At 41.1% G+C, this 18,090-nt stretch overlaps 1 protein-coding gene across 16 annotated transcripts in view; it reads left to right on the top strand.

Annotated features, from left to right (window-relative positions):
* Positions 1-18,090, top strand: part of ERC2 (ELKS/RAB6-interacting/CAST family member 2) — a 519,409-nt gene that overhangs the window by 301,378 nt on the left and 199,941 nt on the right. For all 16 annotated transcript variants that reach the window (XR_004426010.1, XR_004426009.1, XR_004426011.1 and 13 more), the window contains one exon: positions 3,883-4,043. Coding sequence is in view for 8 of the 16 variants with exons in the window: in XM_033140942.1 (XP_032996833.1) it covers positions 3,883-4,043 (161 nt within the window). In the remaining 8 variants the exon portion in view is untranslated. The remainder of the gene's footprint in view (positions 1-3,882; positions 4,044-18,090) is intronic.

Genomic DNA, 18,090 nt, shown 5'->3' with positions numbered 1-18,090 from the left:
CTGAAATGCACATTGACTGTTAGCTAACATCCATTTCAAATCTATTAAGAATGAAGTCCCAGTTATCTTAACACCTTGAATAAAACTTGCAATGGCTTATGTTTTAGGATGATACCTTGATCATTGTATGCCTAGAAAAATACTATTTAGATTAATTTAGTAATTCTTTGTATATACATGACAAACATTTGAGCAATATACTGTAAGTATGAAAGTTAGAAAGGAAATCAGCCCTGAGTGCTCACTGGAAGGACAGATCCTAAAGCTCAGTCTCCAATACTTTGGCCACCTCATGAGAAGAGAAGACTCCCTGGAAAAGACCCTGATGTTGGGAAAGATGGAGAGCACAAGGAGAAGGTGACGACAGAGGATGAGATGGTTGGACAGTGTTCTTGAAGCGACTCGCATGAGTTTGGCCAAACTGCGGGAGGCAGTGGGGGATAGGGGTACCTGGCGTGCTCTGGTCCATGGGGTCACAAAGAGTCGGACGTGACTGAACGACTGAACAACAACAACAACAACATGAAAGTTAGAATCATTTCCAGAGGTGTTAATGTTTGGCCTGCCTTTGAATTAAGAAGTTTAAGCAGTAATGGAGACTAGTATTTTAATAGTTTATTTTACATGTTACAGATTTGCGTGCTTTAAAAATATGTGTTTATTCCTTTTGATCCATGGAGATAGGGTTGTTTGAATTAGAAACTTGGAAACCTATTTCAAATCAGTGATTTAAATATAAAAAAATTATCCCTCAAGATTTTCTGAGCATTAGTCAGTAATGCTCAACGGGTGCAATTTGGTTTTCGGAACAGCTTCTTGCTTGTCCAGTGCTATAGAGAATGTAAAATGAGAGTCTGCACATGTACAGAGTGTGCTCTGAGTTTGTCTTCATTTGTCTTTGTCCAGTGTCTGGACAATAAACACACAGTTCATACAGCGCTAAGCAAGTACCACCAAAGGATGATTTTTAAGGCTCCCAGGAAGGGAAGATGATTAATTTGCGAGGACACATTAATTATGCACTCTTTCCCCTTGCCCCAGGTAACCCAAATAATATCGGGCATCAGTTGCTGATTATGAGTAATAGTATGCAGCAACCTCTTTCTGATATTCTGAAATAAAATAACTTAATGTTATTGCATATATATTGGCATTTTAGTGAGGAACATAGATGCAAAATGTAATAATACTGTACAAAATTATTCAGTACACTTTGTACAGATTATTCCTTGGGATTCATGCATTAGCATATTACCTCTGCTCTGCCACATTGTGTGTATAAATAAAGTGAAGCATTTTCTTGTATTTATCCATCTGCAGAACTGGTACAACTTCAGGTTGAGTCCTATTTGGTCATACAGTGGTGCCTCGCAAGACGAAATTAATTCGTTCTGCGAGTCGTTTCGTATTGCGAAAAATTCGTCTTGCGAAACACGACCATAGGAATGCATAGGAATTCAATTCCTATAGGAATGCATTGAAATTTTCGTCTTGCGAAGCACGACCATAGAAAAATTCGTCTTGCAAGTCACCCTTTCGTTAGCGAATGCCTTTCGTCTAGCGAGTTTTTCGTTGTGCGAGGCATTCGTCTTGCGAGGTACCACTGTAATTAATGAGCATTAGCAAATGCTTTCAGTATTTTGTTTTTGATAGATTTGTCAGATAGAAACAAACAAGTCAACTTTATAACAAAAGTGCTGTTAAGACTGAATGGTATGGATGTTGAATTGCAGATTATATTACTTTGCAAATAACATGGCTAGCACTTTTTTTTTGCTTGCTTGCTGATACAATGCCATTTTTATTCTAAATTAATTGGCTCATGGTATCACATGTTAATCATGAAATCTAAATGCATTGTTTTACAAGTGTATTTTAATAAGTCTAAAAGTGTGAACACTGCAGCATCAGGCACAAAGTGTTTTTCTTCCTATGAAGAGTGAGTCTTGCAACACCCACCATTCACTTATGTTGCTTCACAGAAACTAATGGGATAAGCATCCCTTATTTTTATATATCACAATTAATGCAAGTGGTAAAGTTGCCTTCTGGAGTATAGTGTTGCAAGTGTGCCAGGAATCTATTTTCGGCAAGAAAACTCCCAGTTTGCCCTCTCTCCCTTAAACTGACCTGCTGGATGAAATAGTAGATGTGTGTATGATTCTAGGCATACCTTCCCCTAAGATCAACATTTGTACACACTTTAGTCACCTTTTATACGTAGTGCTATTGACATTAACCAGAGAGGCCAGCCTGACAGCACTGTACTTTAACACCAGCTAAAGAGTTGTTCTGCTCTACTTGCACAGTTTATCTAAAGAGATTTGGGGTGGTGGTGGTGGTGGTTTTTGGTGTGTGTGTTTTAAAATCACAAGCCTAATTGTTTTCCATCAAAGCGAATTCTCTTCTAGGCAAACTATCCTGTAAGGTAGCAGGATTATCTTGAAGGTCAAAACTGACATAACTATGAAAGCAGGGTATAATGACTAATCCTTCTGCTATCAAAGTAGATCTCCCATGTCGAGCTGCACGGAAAGGGAAAACGAATGGCAGGACACTGGAGGGTCGTTTATACTGGAGATCGGTACCACAGAAGTGTACAGGAATATTGTCATTTTTAAGTATGCCCCCATTAGTCTGCCGTTAACCTACTGGAATTGAGAGATGTGTGCATGGTATCCTCACGCTGTCAGCTGGGGCTGGCACTGGCTGTTTGCTTGCCTTCAACTTGGCGCATGAAGTGAGCAGGAGGGAACCGAACTTGGAGAATATGGCCGTTAGCTTCTTTTTCTCAGAGGTTGCTTAGCCTCAGCCAACAAAGACCACTGGAGCTCCTGGACAGAGGCACCCCTCAATCTGCACCTCCAGTGGCTTGACTGTTGCCCCTCATCCCTCTTACCTACAGACTCCATGGGTCCCCCAGGCAAGAGGAAAATGTGCTGCATGGCAGCCATGTCCTGAGCTTACAGGATATGACTGATGGCTGTGTCCTCTTGCCCATCAGTCCAGTAGAGCTGAGTCCAAGAAACCTGTTGTGCCTCTTCTGGTCAAACAGGACATGTCCAGTGGCTCAGCAGAGGAGTTGCAGGAGCTTTCCGCAAAGGGAACTCCGTGGAGCCTGAAAGCTTATGTGAAGGGGAATGGATAGATATGAAGGGTTTTTTTTAAAAAAGGAGGGAAATACCTTCCATTCACTCTGTCCATCTTTGGCCTCCTCCGTGTTTTTTTGAAGATTTATTATCAGTCTATATCAGTATGTCTAAGTTGGAGCTGGGAATTGATACTCTGACAATTTAATCTGTAACACTGAAATTTTTGTGTGGAAACACTGTAAGGAAAAATGACATTTCTCACTCCTGCAACATTTCCAAGAGCAATTTTAAAATTAAAAAACAAAGATGTGAGCAACACACACATATAGACACCATTTATAATCAACATATTTGCTATGAACAGATTCCTATACTGGTCAGTCAGATAAGTCCTGATTGCAGGCTTCCCATAGGGTTGAAATTCAGCATGGTGTAGTAGTTAAAGTGGTAGACTAGAAACTGGGAGACCAGGGTTCAAATCCAGCCAGGAAGCTCACTGGGTAATCTTGGATCCAGTTGCTGTCTCTCAGCCAAAGCTACCTCACAGGGCTGTTGTGAGGGTAAAAAGGGTAGAGTAATTCCTTGTTCCTTGGAGAAAGGTGAAATATAACTGAAATAATAAATTTAAAAAGTAAAATTGTAAGTAGTGCCTGGTGTGGTAGCCATAAAATTTTCAGAATTACCTCATTATATAAAAGCCTGCTTATTTGACAAGAGAAGGGGAACCCAAGCTAACTGTTTATTTACACATTACCATTGTGACCACTTAATTCATATGCCTTTTTTTTAGTTAGAAGAACTAAGGAATGCCCTGGATAAGACCAGACAAGAACTGGATGCTACCAAAGCACGGCTTGCCTCAACGCAACAGTCTCTGGGTGAGAAAGAAGCACATCTAGCCAATTTAAGAATAGAACGGAGAAAACAGTTAGAAGAGATACTGGAAATGAAGTAAGTACACATATATTTTGATCTTGATAGGATTCAAATAACATGTTTTTTCATTTTATTTTCCCTTTCTGCTCTATGGATATACTTTGCTTCATGTGCATCCTAAAAAAAAAATGAGAACAAGAGGTGCTTTGTGGGGTGTGATTTCACTGCATTGGGATATGTACCGTATTTTACGCTCCATAAGACGCACTTTTTCCCTCCTAAAATGGAAGGGAAAATCGCTGTGCGTCTTATGGAGCGAAGGCTTCGCTCCCACTGCCTCCCCCCATCCCCCGTCGCGTTCGGCGGAAGGTGGGGGGAGGCAGCAGCGATGTTGCTGGATCATGCCAGCACCTCCGTTCACCGAAAGAAGCTTCTTTCGGCGAGCGGAGCTGCTAGCACGATCCACCAACACCTCCGGCGCCTCCCCCCACGTCCCGCCGAACGCGACGGGGGATGTGGGGAGGCGGCGGGGAGCAAAGGGGATGTTGGTGGATCGTGCCAGCAGCTCCGTGAACGGAGCTGCTAGCACGATCCACCAACACCTCCGCTGCTTCCCCCGACCTCCCGCCGAACGCGACGGGGGATGGGGGGAGGCGGCGGGAAGCGAAGGGGATGTTGGTGGATCGTGCCAGCAGTTCCGTTCACGGAGCTGCTAGCACGATCCACCAACACCTCCGCCGCCTCCCCCCACGTCCCGCCGAACGCGACGGGGGATGGGGGGAGGCGGCAAGAAGCGAAGGGGATGTTGGTGGATCGTGCCAGCAGCTCCGTTCACGGAGCTGCTAGCACGATCCACCAACACCTCCGCCGCCTCTCCCCACGTCCCGCCGAACGCGACGGGGGATGTGGGGAGGCGGCGGGGAGCAAAGGGGATGTTGGTGGATCGTGCCAGCAGCTCCGTGAACATCTCTGCTGCCTCCCCCCATCCCCCGCCGTATTCGGCGGGAGGTGGGGGGAGGCAGCTGCGATGCCTGCTTTTGGGATCGGTGGGCGGCAGGGAGGTTGGTAGAGGATTTCCTCCACCACCCCACGCGCTGCCCGCCAATCCCAAAAGCAGGCTTTTGGGATCGGTGCAAGGCATGGGATGGTGGAGGAAACAGCGGGGATGCTGCTGCTTTCTCCACCACCCTGCGCCCTGATGCCAAAAGCAGGCTTATCCCCTGTTGCCTTCTCCCCTCGTCCCCATGTCCCTTTAAGGAAGCGGGGATGAGCCGCTGTGAAGGGAGAAGGGGCTTCCCCTCCAGCACTCCCCTCCGTGTTTTTTAGAGGAGGAAAACCAGGAAAATATTTCTTTCCTGGTTTTTCCCCTTTAAAAAACAAGTGCGTCTTGTGGTCCGGAGCGCCTTATGGACCGAAAAATACGGTGATAATTAGTGCTGAATCATTTGGCTCAGAATTTTTCACTGCTTTGGGGGCTGGGGCAAAACATCCCCATCACCACTTGAAGATTGGGTTAATCTTTTGCTGTGGGTGACTTTGAAGAAGTTAAACTGGAGGCTGTGTTAAGGAGAAGGTGGCTGAGCCCCCCCCCCCCGCCAAAAGCTTTGCCTCAGCTTTAAGTAGTGGGACAGTTGCCCTCATCAGCCTGGCATGTTCCCTTTGTCATTTGTGGCAGAATACCCCACCTATGACAGCTTTCCCTACCTTCATATGGACACAAAGGACAGGCAAGCAGAGAGGAGACTTTCAAGTTTGTGCTAACTGTAGCATCCTTCCTGTGCAATGTGTCACAAATTACAAAGGAATTCAAAACGGATGTCAAATCTCATCTAGGGCAGGCAGCTAAATGTGTGTGTGTGCGTGTGTGTGTATATATAACTCAAAGCGTCAGCCGCAGCATCTGTAAGATAAGCCCAACCCAACCAAGAGTTCTTCAGATTTGCCCATGTTTCCTGCCCCTCTGCTGCTTAGTCCTATTCAGCACAGCCTTAGCTATAATGATAAATATTAATCATAGCTGCAAGCTTTAAAAACACAGTACCCCCGGGTTTTGAATCTTACTCACCCAAAACATCTGGGTATCACAACAGTTCCATATGAGCAACCAGGTTTATTTACCTTTCTGTTTGTCCTAACTTTAGTCACAAAGGGGTCAACACTTTGTTCATGAATCTTTGGCAGCAGTCTTAAGGAGGAGGGCCCTGCTGGATCAGGCCAGTGGCCCAACAGGTTTAACATCCTGTTTTCACTGTGGCCAACCAGTTCCCCATGGGTATATTCTCTGATATGTCTATTGAGCCTAGTGAGCATCTCTGGGACTACTCTACTTCCCGGTAGTCTTTGAAAAGAGATGTTTTGTCATTAAATAAATAACAAAGCTTTATTTTGAGCAATTAGGCTTTTAAAATGAAAATGGTCCATTAAGTTAGCTAGAAGTAAGAATTGATAACACATATGAATTTTAACTTAAGAAACAGTTCTTGCATTTCTGAAAGAACACAGGCCACTCATTAGATTTCCTTCCATGTGACAGCATTATCACTAAAGGTGGAATAACTTGTTTTAAAATATTAGTACCAAAGATGTGGGCTACTATGCCACAGAAACTAGGTTGCAAAAGATGTGGGTTTTGTCAAAGAAGATTTTTGATAGCTGACAGCCCTGAGCTTTAGTGTATTATGTCTGGGTGAATATCATGTTCCTGAGGAATACTAAAACTGTTTTAATCTCTGTGACAGGACAAGGATGATAAAGTCACTTATTATTTATTCTTTTACTAGCGCATTTTCCATAGGAGGGTGTAATGAGATGGGAGGAAAATCAGTTTTAAACAGATGTTGCCAAGATTACAAAGCAGAATTGGTGAAAAGCTATAAGCATTCCACACTATCACTATACTTGTTCTTAAGAAACTAAAAAAAGAACAGAAGGATATAATTAAATTGAACTTCCTCCCCACCATAAAGATAAGTATACATAATTATAGTACATTAAATTTGCAGCACAATCTTTGAAATTGATGGCCTCTGTAAGAATGTGCCCAATGTGGGCACATCTATAGCAAGGAATACACAAAAATTAAGCAGACAATATTTTGAACGTGCATTGAAAAGATACATGCCATTTAAAATGCTTCATCTTTCTGTAACTGCTGTGCTCAGCAAATCGTATCTAAATCCGCATTTGCCTCTCATGGATGTGAATTCTTTAGGAAACATCTTTAAGAATGTATATAATAGGCGTCATCTCTACAAACGATTTGAAAAAATGTATACAAATGAAAGCATTGTGGGGTTTAATACAATAAATTACACATTTTCTCACCAGTTTATTCTCATGCTGCTTTTCCATGGTAAATCTTGCACAAAGCAGGTTACAAGATCAGAAGGATTTACTGTGTGATACAATATTTGTTCCCTGGAGTTCCTCAGGTTAGGTTTGTTTTCTCCCTGAGCTTTGCATATCACACTTTCCAAAGGTGTGCTAACTGGTACATGATATCCTACCATTATAACCTGGGCTGGGCTACTGTTGTAATCCCTTGCTATACCCATCCGAACCACTTGCTTAAGATTCACCAGCAGGGCAAGATCCACCAGCAGGTATCCAGTTCCTACACAAGCTGCTGCCCTCAAGTGCCACCTTTCCCAAGGCTTCTGCACACCGTGAGGAAAGAGACCAGTGAATCATTCACCCAAAGCTTTTGGAGAAGAATCCACCTGTCGCAGGGGTCTGAAGTTTGCCTGACGAAGCCGAGGAGCAACAGCAGCAGTCCAGCAAAGCCCTCCAAGTATCACTTCATAGGAAACCTCATTGATGAACTTATTTCTTTAAAGGACAATGTGTGCAGACAACCTCTTCTGGATAATAATAATAATAAAGCACCTCCCCCTGACAGAAATAATAGCAGCAGCTGGAAGGAGTAGATGGTGAAGGTGCTTCAGATGATAGGTTGTAAAGAATGCACCAAATACTTGCTTTCAGATGGAGAATGGTGGTAGATTTGGGGGTAGGATATGTACAGCATTGTACTTAGCATAAATATAATTTATCAGTACGTTACGCTAATAGGGATCAGTGATGGCCACCAATTTTGATGGCTTTAAAGGAGGATTTGACAGATCCCTGGAGGATAAGGCTGTCCATGCCTATTAACCATGATGGCTATGTTCTACATCTACTGTTTTGCTTATGGGCTTCCCCCAGGCATCTGGTTGGCCACTGTGAGAACAGGATGCTGGACTAGATCAACCAGCAGCCTCTTCCTATGTTCTTAGATTAAAGCTGAATATATTCTATGACACAAATAATGAATTATTATAATGGTGGAACAGAGTGGTGCTCATTTGTCTGGCTATTTTACAATATTTAGATATCATTTATTAATTTAACTAGTGAGGATAAAGCATTTTAGATATTTACAATTTTATTATTTAAATAGTGCTGACAGAATATATTTTGTGACTGTTGGCTTATAGTCAAATATGCAATGAATTGTATACTTAAGAGCTTTCATGATGATTTCCTATGCTTATATTATGTTAAAGTTCTGCCTTCTAACCTCCTCTGGCTCACATTGCCGAGGCCCATCTTAATTTACTGTGTATAATCAGTTGTCTATCTTTAGACAACTGCATCAATTGTCATTGCAAATCCTTTTTAGGAGTACCAAATTATTTTAAGAAGTTCAGAATGAAAGAGGGTGGCAACTTAATTCAGCCATGAGTCTCACTTTTTACAAATACGTTTAGAAGAAGGAACATTCACTAGGTAAGTATCCTCTAGAGGATAAACTTTTGGTAGATACCATCTTCTGTTGAGTTTATTATTTGATGCTGTTGGGTAAGCTCTACAGAGAAATTTTTATTGCATACTTTGTTTTCTGTGTAGGTCACACTGACATTAGTGGCAATTTTGTTTGGAAAGAAATCTGAATTATTTTGAGGGATTCTCCCCTATGCAAGCATTCTTATCATTATAGTTGTGGATACATTGACTCATATTCTACTGTTACATATATTCTTTTGTTTCTTTTTGCAATACAACTCCCTTCTTTGACTAGTGAATGACAGATTGCTCTATTTCAGTTTGAATGATAGATAATCAATATTAGGGTTGGGCATGGAGGAGGCATCAATATATACATGGAGTTTGGTGGTCCCAACCTGATCAAGCTTTGCTCGCACTGAACCATCTCTAGTATGGGATGTGGGTGGCGCTGTGGACAAACGCTGGCTCCCTCAGTCTGAAAGCAAGATGAGCACCACACCCCATAGCCGCCTTAGACTGGACTTAACCGTCCAGGGGTCATTTACCTTTACCTTTAGTATGGAGCAACTTCCTAAAGAAAAAGGAAGTGCAGTATATGCATATATATCTTATATATGCTACAATGACTGGTAAAATCAACTCCTGCAATGTAAACACAATTGCTCAACTAGTTTGTAAAATCTTTCTTCACCACATACAGGTCAAAAATGCACCATTTCTTATAGACAGACAGACAACACACACACACACACACACACACACACACACACACACACACAATTAATGGCTTCAAGCATTCTACCAGACAATACATTATCACTATAATTGTGAATGTAGAAGTGGTTAACTGCATGGTGTGGAGTCACTTTGATAGCTTCCAAGCAGGTGGGCTGCTGTTGCTTACTGGGAGCAAAACGGAACATGGTGGGAAAACACACCAACAGAAGAAGATTGGCACCACCAACCTCCCTGCCACCTTGTCCCTCCCACTCCTGGTAAGCAACAGTAACCTACCTGCTAGGAAGCTGGTGTGGCAGCTATGCCCCATCCATTGAGCTGTTTCCGATTACCAGAGAGGACCAACCTGCCCCATTCTGTTAACCACACTATCACTTTGGATCAAAGTCTCAATTGTGTCTGGAAATGTGAGCTGGCAAGGGATTACTTGCTGTGACCTGTCCTGGGACCTTATGGTGAAATTGAATACATAATAAGAATAAATTAAGATAAGGTGCATTTCTGATTCCCTCCAACAACATCGATTGATTTGAAAAAGAGACTGATGCATTGGCCTGACAACTCTTGGAAATACTAAGCAAAATCTTCCCCAGTTCCAAATCCTGATCTAGTGGGCTGTAATGGTCACACAGTTATCCATTACTCAACCAGTAAGAGCAAGGTCAATCCAATTCTATGAATTTGGGAAATTACATGCACTGAGGAGTCTGCTCTAGATCATGTCCAATACCCAAGGATTCTACTTTGTGCTGTGGCCAGTACCTGCTGATTAAACAACAACGCAATGCTGATAAAAATCAATTACAAGTAGCCCAATCCAGTTCAAGTTAGTTAGTTGTGACTAAATTCCATTGCAAGCGGAGGACCTATGTAGTTCTAAAACATACTATTTTCTTTAGCTAGATTGAGACTGGTATTTACCATGATACTACTACTACTGCAGCAGCTGTGAAAAAAGAACTGAGTAGAAAGGCAGCCACCCCACCCACAGAAGAAGGCGTAGAAGAGCTGATTCATGCTTGATAAGAGAAGAAAGAGGGCCTCTCTTTTAGCCAAAGAGATCAAAAATATTCTGAATATGTTATGTGCTGGCGCAGAGAGATCACAAAAAGAAGTGAACTGCATAAATTTAAAACCCTTGCACTGTTTCCGCGTGCCTGTCTCTTACTCTTCATATACAAACATCTTATGCAAAACCAAGTAACAAGGCAAAAATTTAATTTCACTCAAGTGAATTGAGTCTCTTTAGCTTGTTTGGTTATTCTGTCTCATAAATCCAAGTATCTAGTATATCCAATAAAATCCCTGGAGAGAACTTCATTCCTGTTATAAAATTGTAATGTTGTAAGTCTGAAACACGCAGCATTTGCTATTTAAAGAAGGGGAAAACGGACCAATTCTATTTTGTAACATCTGCTAAAATCATAATCAGTTTGCTGGCTGAGATTAGCGATGTAGGAGCCTGCAGTTGATCAGCGCTGCCCTAGGTGTCACTGAGGCCTGTGGGAATTAAACTAAGAGGGTTTCAGTAGACAAGGGTATAATTCAGCCATCCTCCAAAAAGAGAGAGAGAAAGATATCCTTGAAAACAGAAGCTTAACTTTGCTTTCCAGTCATCTACTCCCTCACTGTCGCTTCTGTCTTTTGAACCATTTGTACTCGTATCGTATCAGAGATGGAGGCCCACACATTCCCTTGCTGGCCTCATTTCAATATAAATATGATCCTATTTCATCATTTTGATCATTACTATTTCCTCAGTTAATAAAACTTTGCGAAAGCATGTTTCCAATGATCTTAAATAAAGGTAGATTTTGGCTGAGATCAGCCCTGGCAGAATACCTCTTTTATTTCCTCAGAGTTTTCCATAACACATGCACACACTGGGATTATGCACTGCGCAAAACAATTTCAAATAATTGCTGCAAGATTACAATACCCATTTTACAATAATTTTGTTGGTTAAACTTCCAGGCTGTGGATTATGTTGTAGATTAAAACAAAACTTCCACCTCCTCTATAAAACATGCAAAGACTTTCAACCCTTTGACATTCCATGTGCAAGATTCAAGATCTTGACCAGCACAATCCTAATTGTGTCTACTCAGAAGTAAAGGCTGTCCTGTGTTTATTGCAATTATACCAGTGTTAGGGCCTGTTGCCCATGGTTTCAATGCCCCTGGGCCCGCAATGGCTCAATTGTGTTTAAGGTGAGGATGCCCTTCTCCCTTTCCTGGAGGTGCACCCTGGATTCAAATCTGTTACCTGCAGCATGTAAAACATGAGGTGTTCTTTTGGACTAGGGCTCTTCCTGCAGACTCTGTATTCCTTATGTGCAGAATTGGGGGGGGGGGGGGCAATGATGTCCCCATCATTGTGAGTTAATTGATTACCTCTGTGTGTGCGGAGCTTATGAGCATGGCCACAAGCATAGTTCCTGGTTGGTGGACATTACTCCCAGAGCTGTGAGGATATGTCTTGTCATTTTATGACATTTCCCCCTCTCCTCCTTTCCTCTCCCAAGCAGAGCATACATTGAATATGGCTGCTGTTCCACTGGTGTAGGGGCAGCTTATCTTCAGTCCTGGCATAATATGAGTATAGGAATGTTCTGACCATCAAGAATAAGACCTTCATTTGAATTCTTCTCATCTTTATGGTGCCAGCAAGTTGGTATCAAAAACGTTAGTTAAGACATGCTGTGTTACAGATCTTATTGGGCAGAAACAGGAATCGCAGGAGAATTTCAGCCCAAGTTCCATGAAGGTCACATTACCATCCTAACTACTTCCTGTGGAAGTCACAGTTGTATCAACATCATGCTGTTTTGTTTGTATTTAATTTGGCATATGACTCTCTATGCTCTCAGCATGGATTCTACAATTAAATGAAACCACACTGCAGGTTGTAAAAAACCAACCAAGTGTTCCACTTTTTTAAAGAGTATGTGTTGTGAACACAGTGAATTTACTGCCTATTTAATGAAGATTATTTAAACTCCATTAAGTTTGCTAATACATATATGATTATTAATAACCTACTATATTCAGTATAAACTTGTTCCAAATATAAATATATTTATCCAAACAATGTCTTCATCTATAAAAAAAATCTGCTCATATGTTGCAAGTTCTGTCTTGTCTTCAATCCATTGATTAAAGGGGAGCATATTTTTGTCTTCCCAGTTCATCAATTCCAGTCTTTGTCCAGTTGTCAACTTCCATATAATAGGTAGATCATTCAAAAGAATATTTTTCCTCAGACATTTTTGATATTTTTCCTACAGTCAAATCTATACAGTTCAACATTTTCTCCCCAAACTAGGACACTGTAAGAACATACATTTCAAAGAGGAATTATTCTTATTACATCTCCAACAAACAGCTATGTTACAGTCCTTTTCTACACAAACATAATGGAGTACAATAGATTCTAAATATTATTTTCGGTTGTATAAGTCTTAGTTTAAGATCCATTGATACATTTGCTATGGAGGCTAAGACACTATTCCACTGTCTGCTGTTGTAGTTGTTGTTGTTGTTGTTGTTGTTGTTTAGTCGTTTCCGACTCTTCGTGACCCCATGGACCAGAGCACGCCAGGCACTCCTGTCTTCCACTGCCTCCCTCAGTTTTGTCAGACTCATGTTGGTAGCTTCAAGAACACTGTCCAACCATCTTGTCCTCTGCCATCCCCTTCTCCTTGTGCCCTCCATCTTTCCCAACATCAGGGTCATTTCTAGGGAGTCTTCTCTTCTCATGAGGTGGCCAAAGTATTGGAGCCTCAGCTTCAGGATCTGTCCTTCCAGTGAGCACTCAGGGCTGATTTCCTTCAGAATGGATAGGTTTGATCTTCTTGCAGTTCCCACTGTCTTGGAACATCCAATTCTTTATTCCAATCATTTCTTAAAACTTGTTTATATCAAACTTGTTTATTGATAACAAATATCCATAAAAGTGATCATTGGCTTTTTTCTAATATCTCTGGTGTCTCAGAGGCTGAAAAGCTCTGTCCAAACACTGTTATTGCAAGATGATGTAGCTGCAGATATTGCCATTGGGATGCATCTGATAAATGATATTTATCTCTTAAAACACTTTTTGTATAAAATCATTTTCCTCCACCCCACCCCCCAGATTTCCATGGGACAACCCCCTGGTTAGCAATGCCTAATCTGCCCTCACTGCTTAAAATATCCCTTGTGATTTTTAATTAGTTTCAACTAGCCTATATCCTACATTCCACCATATTAGGGATATTGGAAACTAAGGTTTCCTTCCTGGCAGCTCAACATCTAGGGCCTAACAGAGGCTCTGTCACAGATCAGCATGGATTGCTTGGGGCCATTCAATATTCAGAATATTTGATAGGTTCAAACTTGGTAAATTTGCATTTTGAATGCTTCCATTGTTAGTTTCTCATTTAGATTTCATAATTTCTCATTTAGATTTCATTCCCTGCCCCATGTATTAGACCTTGTTATAACTGAATAACAAGTTTATAATACTGCTCATACCAGTTTTATGTTGTATATTTGTTTTTATGACACTGTTTTTATTTCTATTAATCACTTACAGATTTTAAAACATTAAGCATTCTGGAAATGCTTTTAAGTAAACAAATATCACTTGAAAATACCTGTGTAGCTCAAGGTTTCGTTCATAGTTGCACTAAGTTTGCACACCTGTCTTTTCTACTTTTTATATCATGATCTGAGAAGACCATACTTGAAAGTTCAGTAGAATTCGCTTTGACATTAGTGTGCTTAGGGTCCCAGCTCCATGAAGATTTCCATATTCATACAGCGATATTTTGTTTAGTCTAACTTAACATAAGGTTCTATTGGTGTACAACCTAAAAGTGATTTTAATTAAACAGATTTAGGAAATTCTGACTGTAATGTGGTCATTAAATGAATGGGGGATATCAGAATTTGACAAGCCACTTACATTTTAGGGTAATGTAACCATTACTTCATTAGAGTAATGCAACTTTACACTCTCGACATAAAAGTCTTTACTGAATGTAAACAATGGTTTTGACAAGAGGGCTGCCTGGATTTGAAAATGGCTTGGTGAAATTCATTCTGTTCATATTGATGCTGACTAGTTTTATAAATGTTTACCTTATAATTTGTTGTGATTCAAACCCTGCAGATGCTCTGTCTTCTGGTAAACCTTGCAATTCTCTGAAAAGAGAGTGCAGGATGGGGAGGGGACACGAAGCAGTCCGGCTCTAGAGGGAGGCCCCCTTGCAGACCATATGAATCCACTTACATGTAAATTACTTGTCTATATGAATTAAGGTGAAGGTTATGAAAGAACTGCTTTCCTATGTTTACTGTAGGATTTTTGACAGTCTCTTTCCTCTTTCAAGTAAATTTGGCTTAAGTCCATAGTCAGTACAGTTTTAAGTAAACTCCTCTTTTGTTACGTTAACAAGGTTATAACATCACTGAGGCAGATTGCCAGCTGCATGAACCGAGGCCTAAGAGTGCTGGCTGAGAGGGATAATTAAAACCTTAGGGTGGGAGAGTTTAAACTCTCAAGTAAAATTGGATAAAAGGCTAATTGTCCACAGCAACATAATACATATTTCTAAGTACCTGTGAAATGACAATAAATAGCAGTATTCTTTATAATGCTCATTTAAACATCCAGATTGAAGATATTGTATTTTAAGGCACAAAAATACCCAGTATATGTATTTTTAAGGGGAAGTTTTGTGTGGTTTGTTGTTTTTTATTTGTCAAGTAAAAAGACTTATTTATAAAAATGTTAGATGCTTCATCAGAAGAATGTGAGTCAAAGATGTAAGCAAGAATAAAACAGAGCAGGCTGGTCCAGGCTTTGTCAAAGTTTTTCATAACTTAAACATGGAGGGGGGGCCACATACCTTTGTTGACCTTCTAGAAGATGACATACAGCCAGGCAAGATGATGCATTACCACAGAGTTTAGAAGAAGAAGAAAAAAGACCCAGCAGAATGAGTTGTAATGTCAGCTTGTATTGAACTAAATAAATTGTGAAGGCCCATTTGTTATTCATTAGGAGCAGCAGAGCAAGATTACCGTTTTCCCCTTCATATGGTGCTTTTCAACCTTGAGGTCATTTTACACTAATATCTTAGTAGCGTGGACAACAATTAATCCCCTTTTAACAGCTTTTACATTTACACACATTTCAGTAGAATTGAATGAATAGTTTAATAACACTATTTTAGGACCCCATCATTATATACTTTTCTGGGGTGGCGTTGTATCAGCAGATGAAGTGACTTTCAATATTAAAATATGCAAAACAGCCTGGTGTGCATTAGCCCAGACTGATTCCCACTGACTTATTTTTAAAATGTTCCAGTCAGACATCAGCAGATCCAAAGAACCTTTGTGACTAGACCCAGAAGGCGAAACACTAATGAAGGGTTGAAATAGGGTGACATTTTATTTTTAATACTTACAGGGGAAATGAGAAGAGCAGGAAGCTAACTTAATTTCAACCATGGCAAGCCCTCCTCTTTCAACCATTGCAAACCCTCCTCTTTCCAAAGTACATGGCAAGGCATAGGCCCTAAGCCTGGCCCCCACCTTATGATGAATAGGGTGGCCTTCCTACCTGGGCCCCACAATTCCAGGCTGGTGCATCAAATGAGCTGGTGCATCAATATGAACATTTCATATTCAGGATCAGGGCCCACAACCCAGAGCAGCTGGCCTCCACAAGCCCTCTTCGCCTCCAAAGGTGCCTGTGTGCTCACCTGTTACCTTAACTAATCTTAATGTTTACTATACCTCGCTGCCACGGGAGTGGGACAAATACCTGTTTAGTCTCACTACCCCCACCTTCTGAAAAACAGTTCCTGGCAGCTCACCTGCAGATCACTCAAAAAGAGGTAATTACTGCTTAAAATATGTTAATTTTGAGGTTTAACATGAGCTGTGTAATATCCCGCTTTAAAACTTTCAGAGAACATATCAAGTGAATGAATAGCCTGAGATGAATGTTCAAATGTTTCAGCTTACATTTCTCTGGGAGATGGTCAAGCAATGCAAGAGAGGAAGGAAATGATTATGATACAATGAACTGTTAAATATCTGAAGAGAGGTTGACGTTTTGGTATCTATTTAATGCATTTATTTTCTTTGATTGTGTCCCGAGTTCTTCAGTCTTGCAGCTCAAAATGCCATTTCAAAAATGCAAGCTATCAGTAGGTGGTGAATGGGGGTGGCCAGGGAGGGGGTCTATCAGGCCCAGATAGGTGCAAGCCAAAGTTCTCCCTTTATCCAAGCTGTTGGAAATGTGAGATCTGACTTTGAACTAGATTGTAACTCTAGATGCAGATCTGTTAAGAGGTCAAACAAGCTGACAGATTTCATTGGAGACAAGCTTCTGATTAAATGGAGTTAGCGGTAAGGAGTTGTATTCATGTCACAGTTGGGCAAAGACAGATGTGCAGATGAATAATCAAAATTAACAGCAGACCCCTTAAAGGGCTAACTAATCTGCCAGAAGAGTGTCTGTCTCTTTTCTTCCCACAAGTGTATCAGCTCATAAAATTACAATTGAACATAATAGCAGCAAGAGCCTAGTAAGCCTCCTCCTCATTAGGGAAACTTCAGAGACACATTTCCTGTGGTACCATATCCTTTCCTGGCCTTGCTGGCCAGCATTTTGGGAAGTACTAGTTGGCAAAAGTTCATAGGAGGCAATTGGCAACCTGCTTTATTCTCTGCTCATTTTAATGACTTTGTGAAATGATTAATCAGATTGAATTTCCGCATCTTTCCTGAAGGAGAAGAGGTGTGAGTCTGCAGTGCTCAGAAGAAGAATTATTATTTCATTACTCTTTCTCTTCCTTCCTTGGCTTTAGGGCTTCCTGCTGTGGTGTCACCCCGATGTTGTTCAGTTGTTTTCCAACACACCAGCCATGTTTTCCTAACTTTACCCAAACCTTTGTGGCTGTCTTGTACTCACATTGTAGTGGGTAGCCAGTTACAGTGGGTTGGAGTGGTCCCCTTCTTTCAAGTAGGAAAATAAGAGGGTGTGTAATCTGTATTTCCCCTCCTCCAGCTGTTGTCATTTGTTATGTGCTAAGTATATCATTCTGCAGTAACACATATAGACATAAAAAGGCCCGCTGGATCATACCAAATTCCCATGTTTTACAGCTTGCTGTTTCCAATACTGGGGAGGCAGATACCCCTAGAAAGCCCGCATTCAGGGCATGAAGCAAGGTGCAGCAAAAGTGCACATAGTTTCCTATCTTTGGGAACTTCAGAATTAACCATATACTTAGCTGTTTTGCTGGTTCAGGGACAGCACGATGAATTTGTAGTCATTTTCATTGTTGCATTATGGTTCAGTATACTTGCATGGATTTAGCTGCCCTGGAGAGGTAATTGAGTCTATTCAGACTGCAGAAGCCAAGGTTAAGTAATCTTAAATCAGGAAAGGTATGATTACATTTTGTGCCCAGGCTTTGAACCAGCTTTGTTCCATAGGTTTCAATGGTACTTACAGCAGTGGGACATGGTACTTGTTGGCTGAGTGGGGGTTTCAGTGTAAACAACAAACAATGTGTTTGTTCTATATCTATATCTCTATATATCATCTGTAT

This window comes from Lacerta agilis, chromosome 2, assembly GCF_009819535.1.
Source record: "Lacerta agilis isolate rLacAgi1 chromosome 2, rLacAgi1.pri, whole genome shotgun sequence".
NCBI classification, from domain to species: Eukaryota; Metazoa; Chordata; class Lepidosauria; order Squamata; family Lacertidae; genus Lacerta; species Lacerta agilis.
The sequence above is the reverse complement of the archived record's forward strand: the minus strand, read 5'-3'. Positions and strand labels throughout refer to the sequence as shown.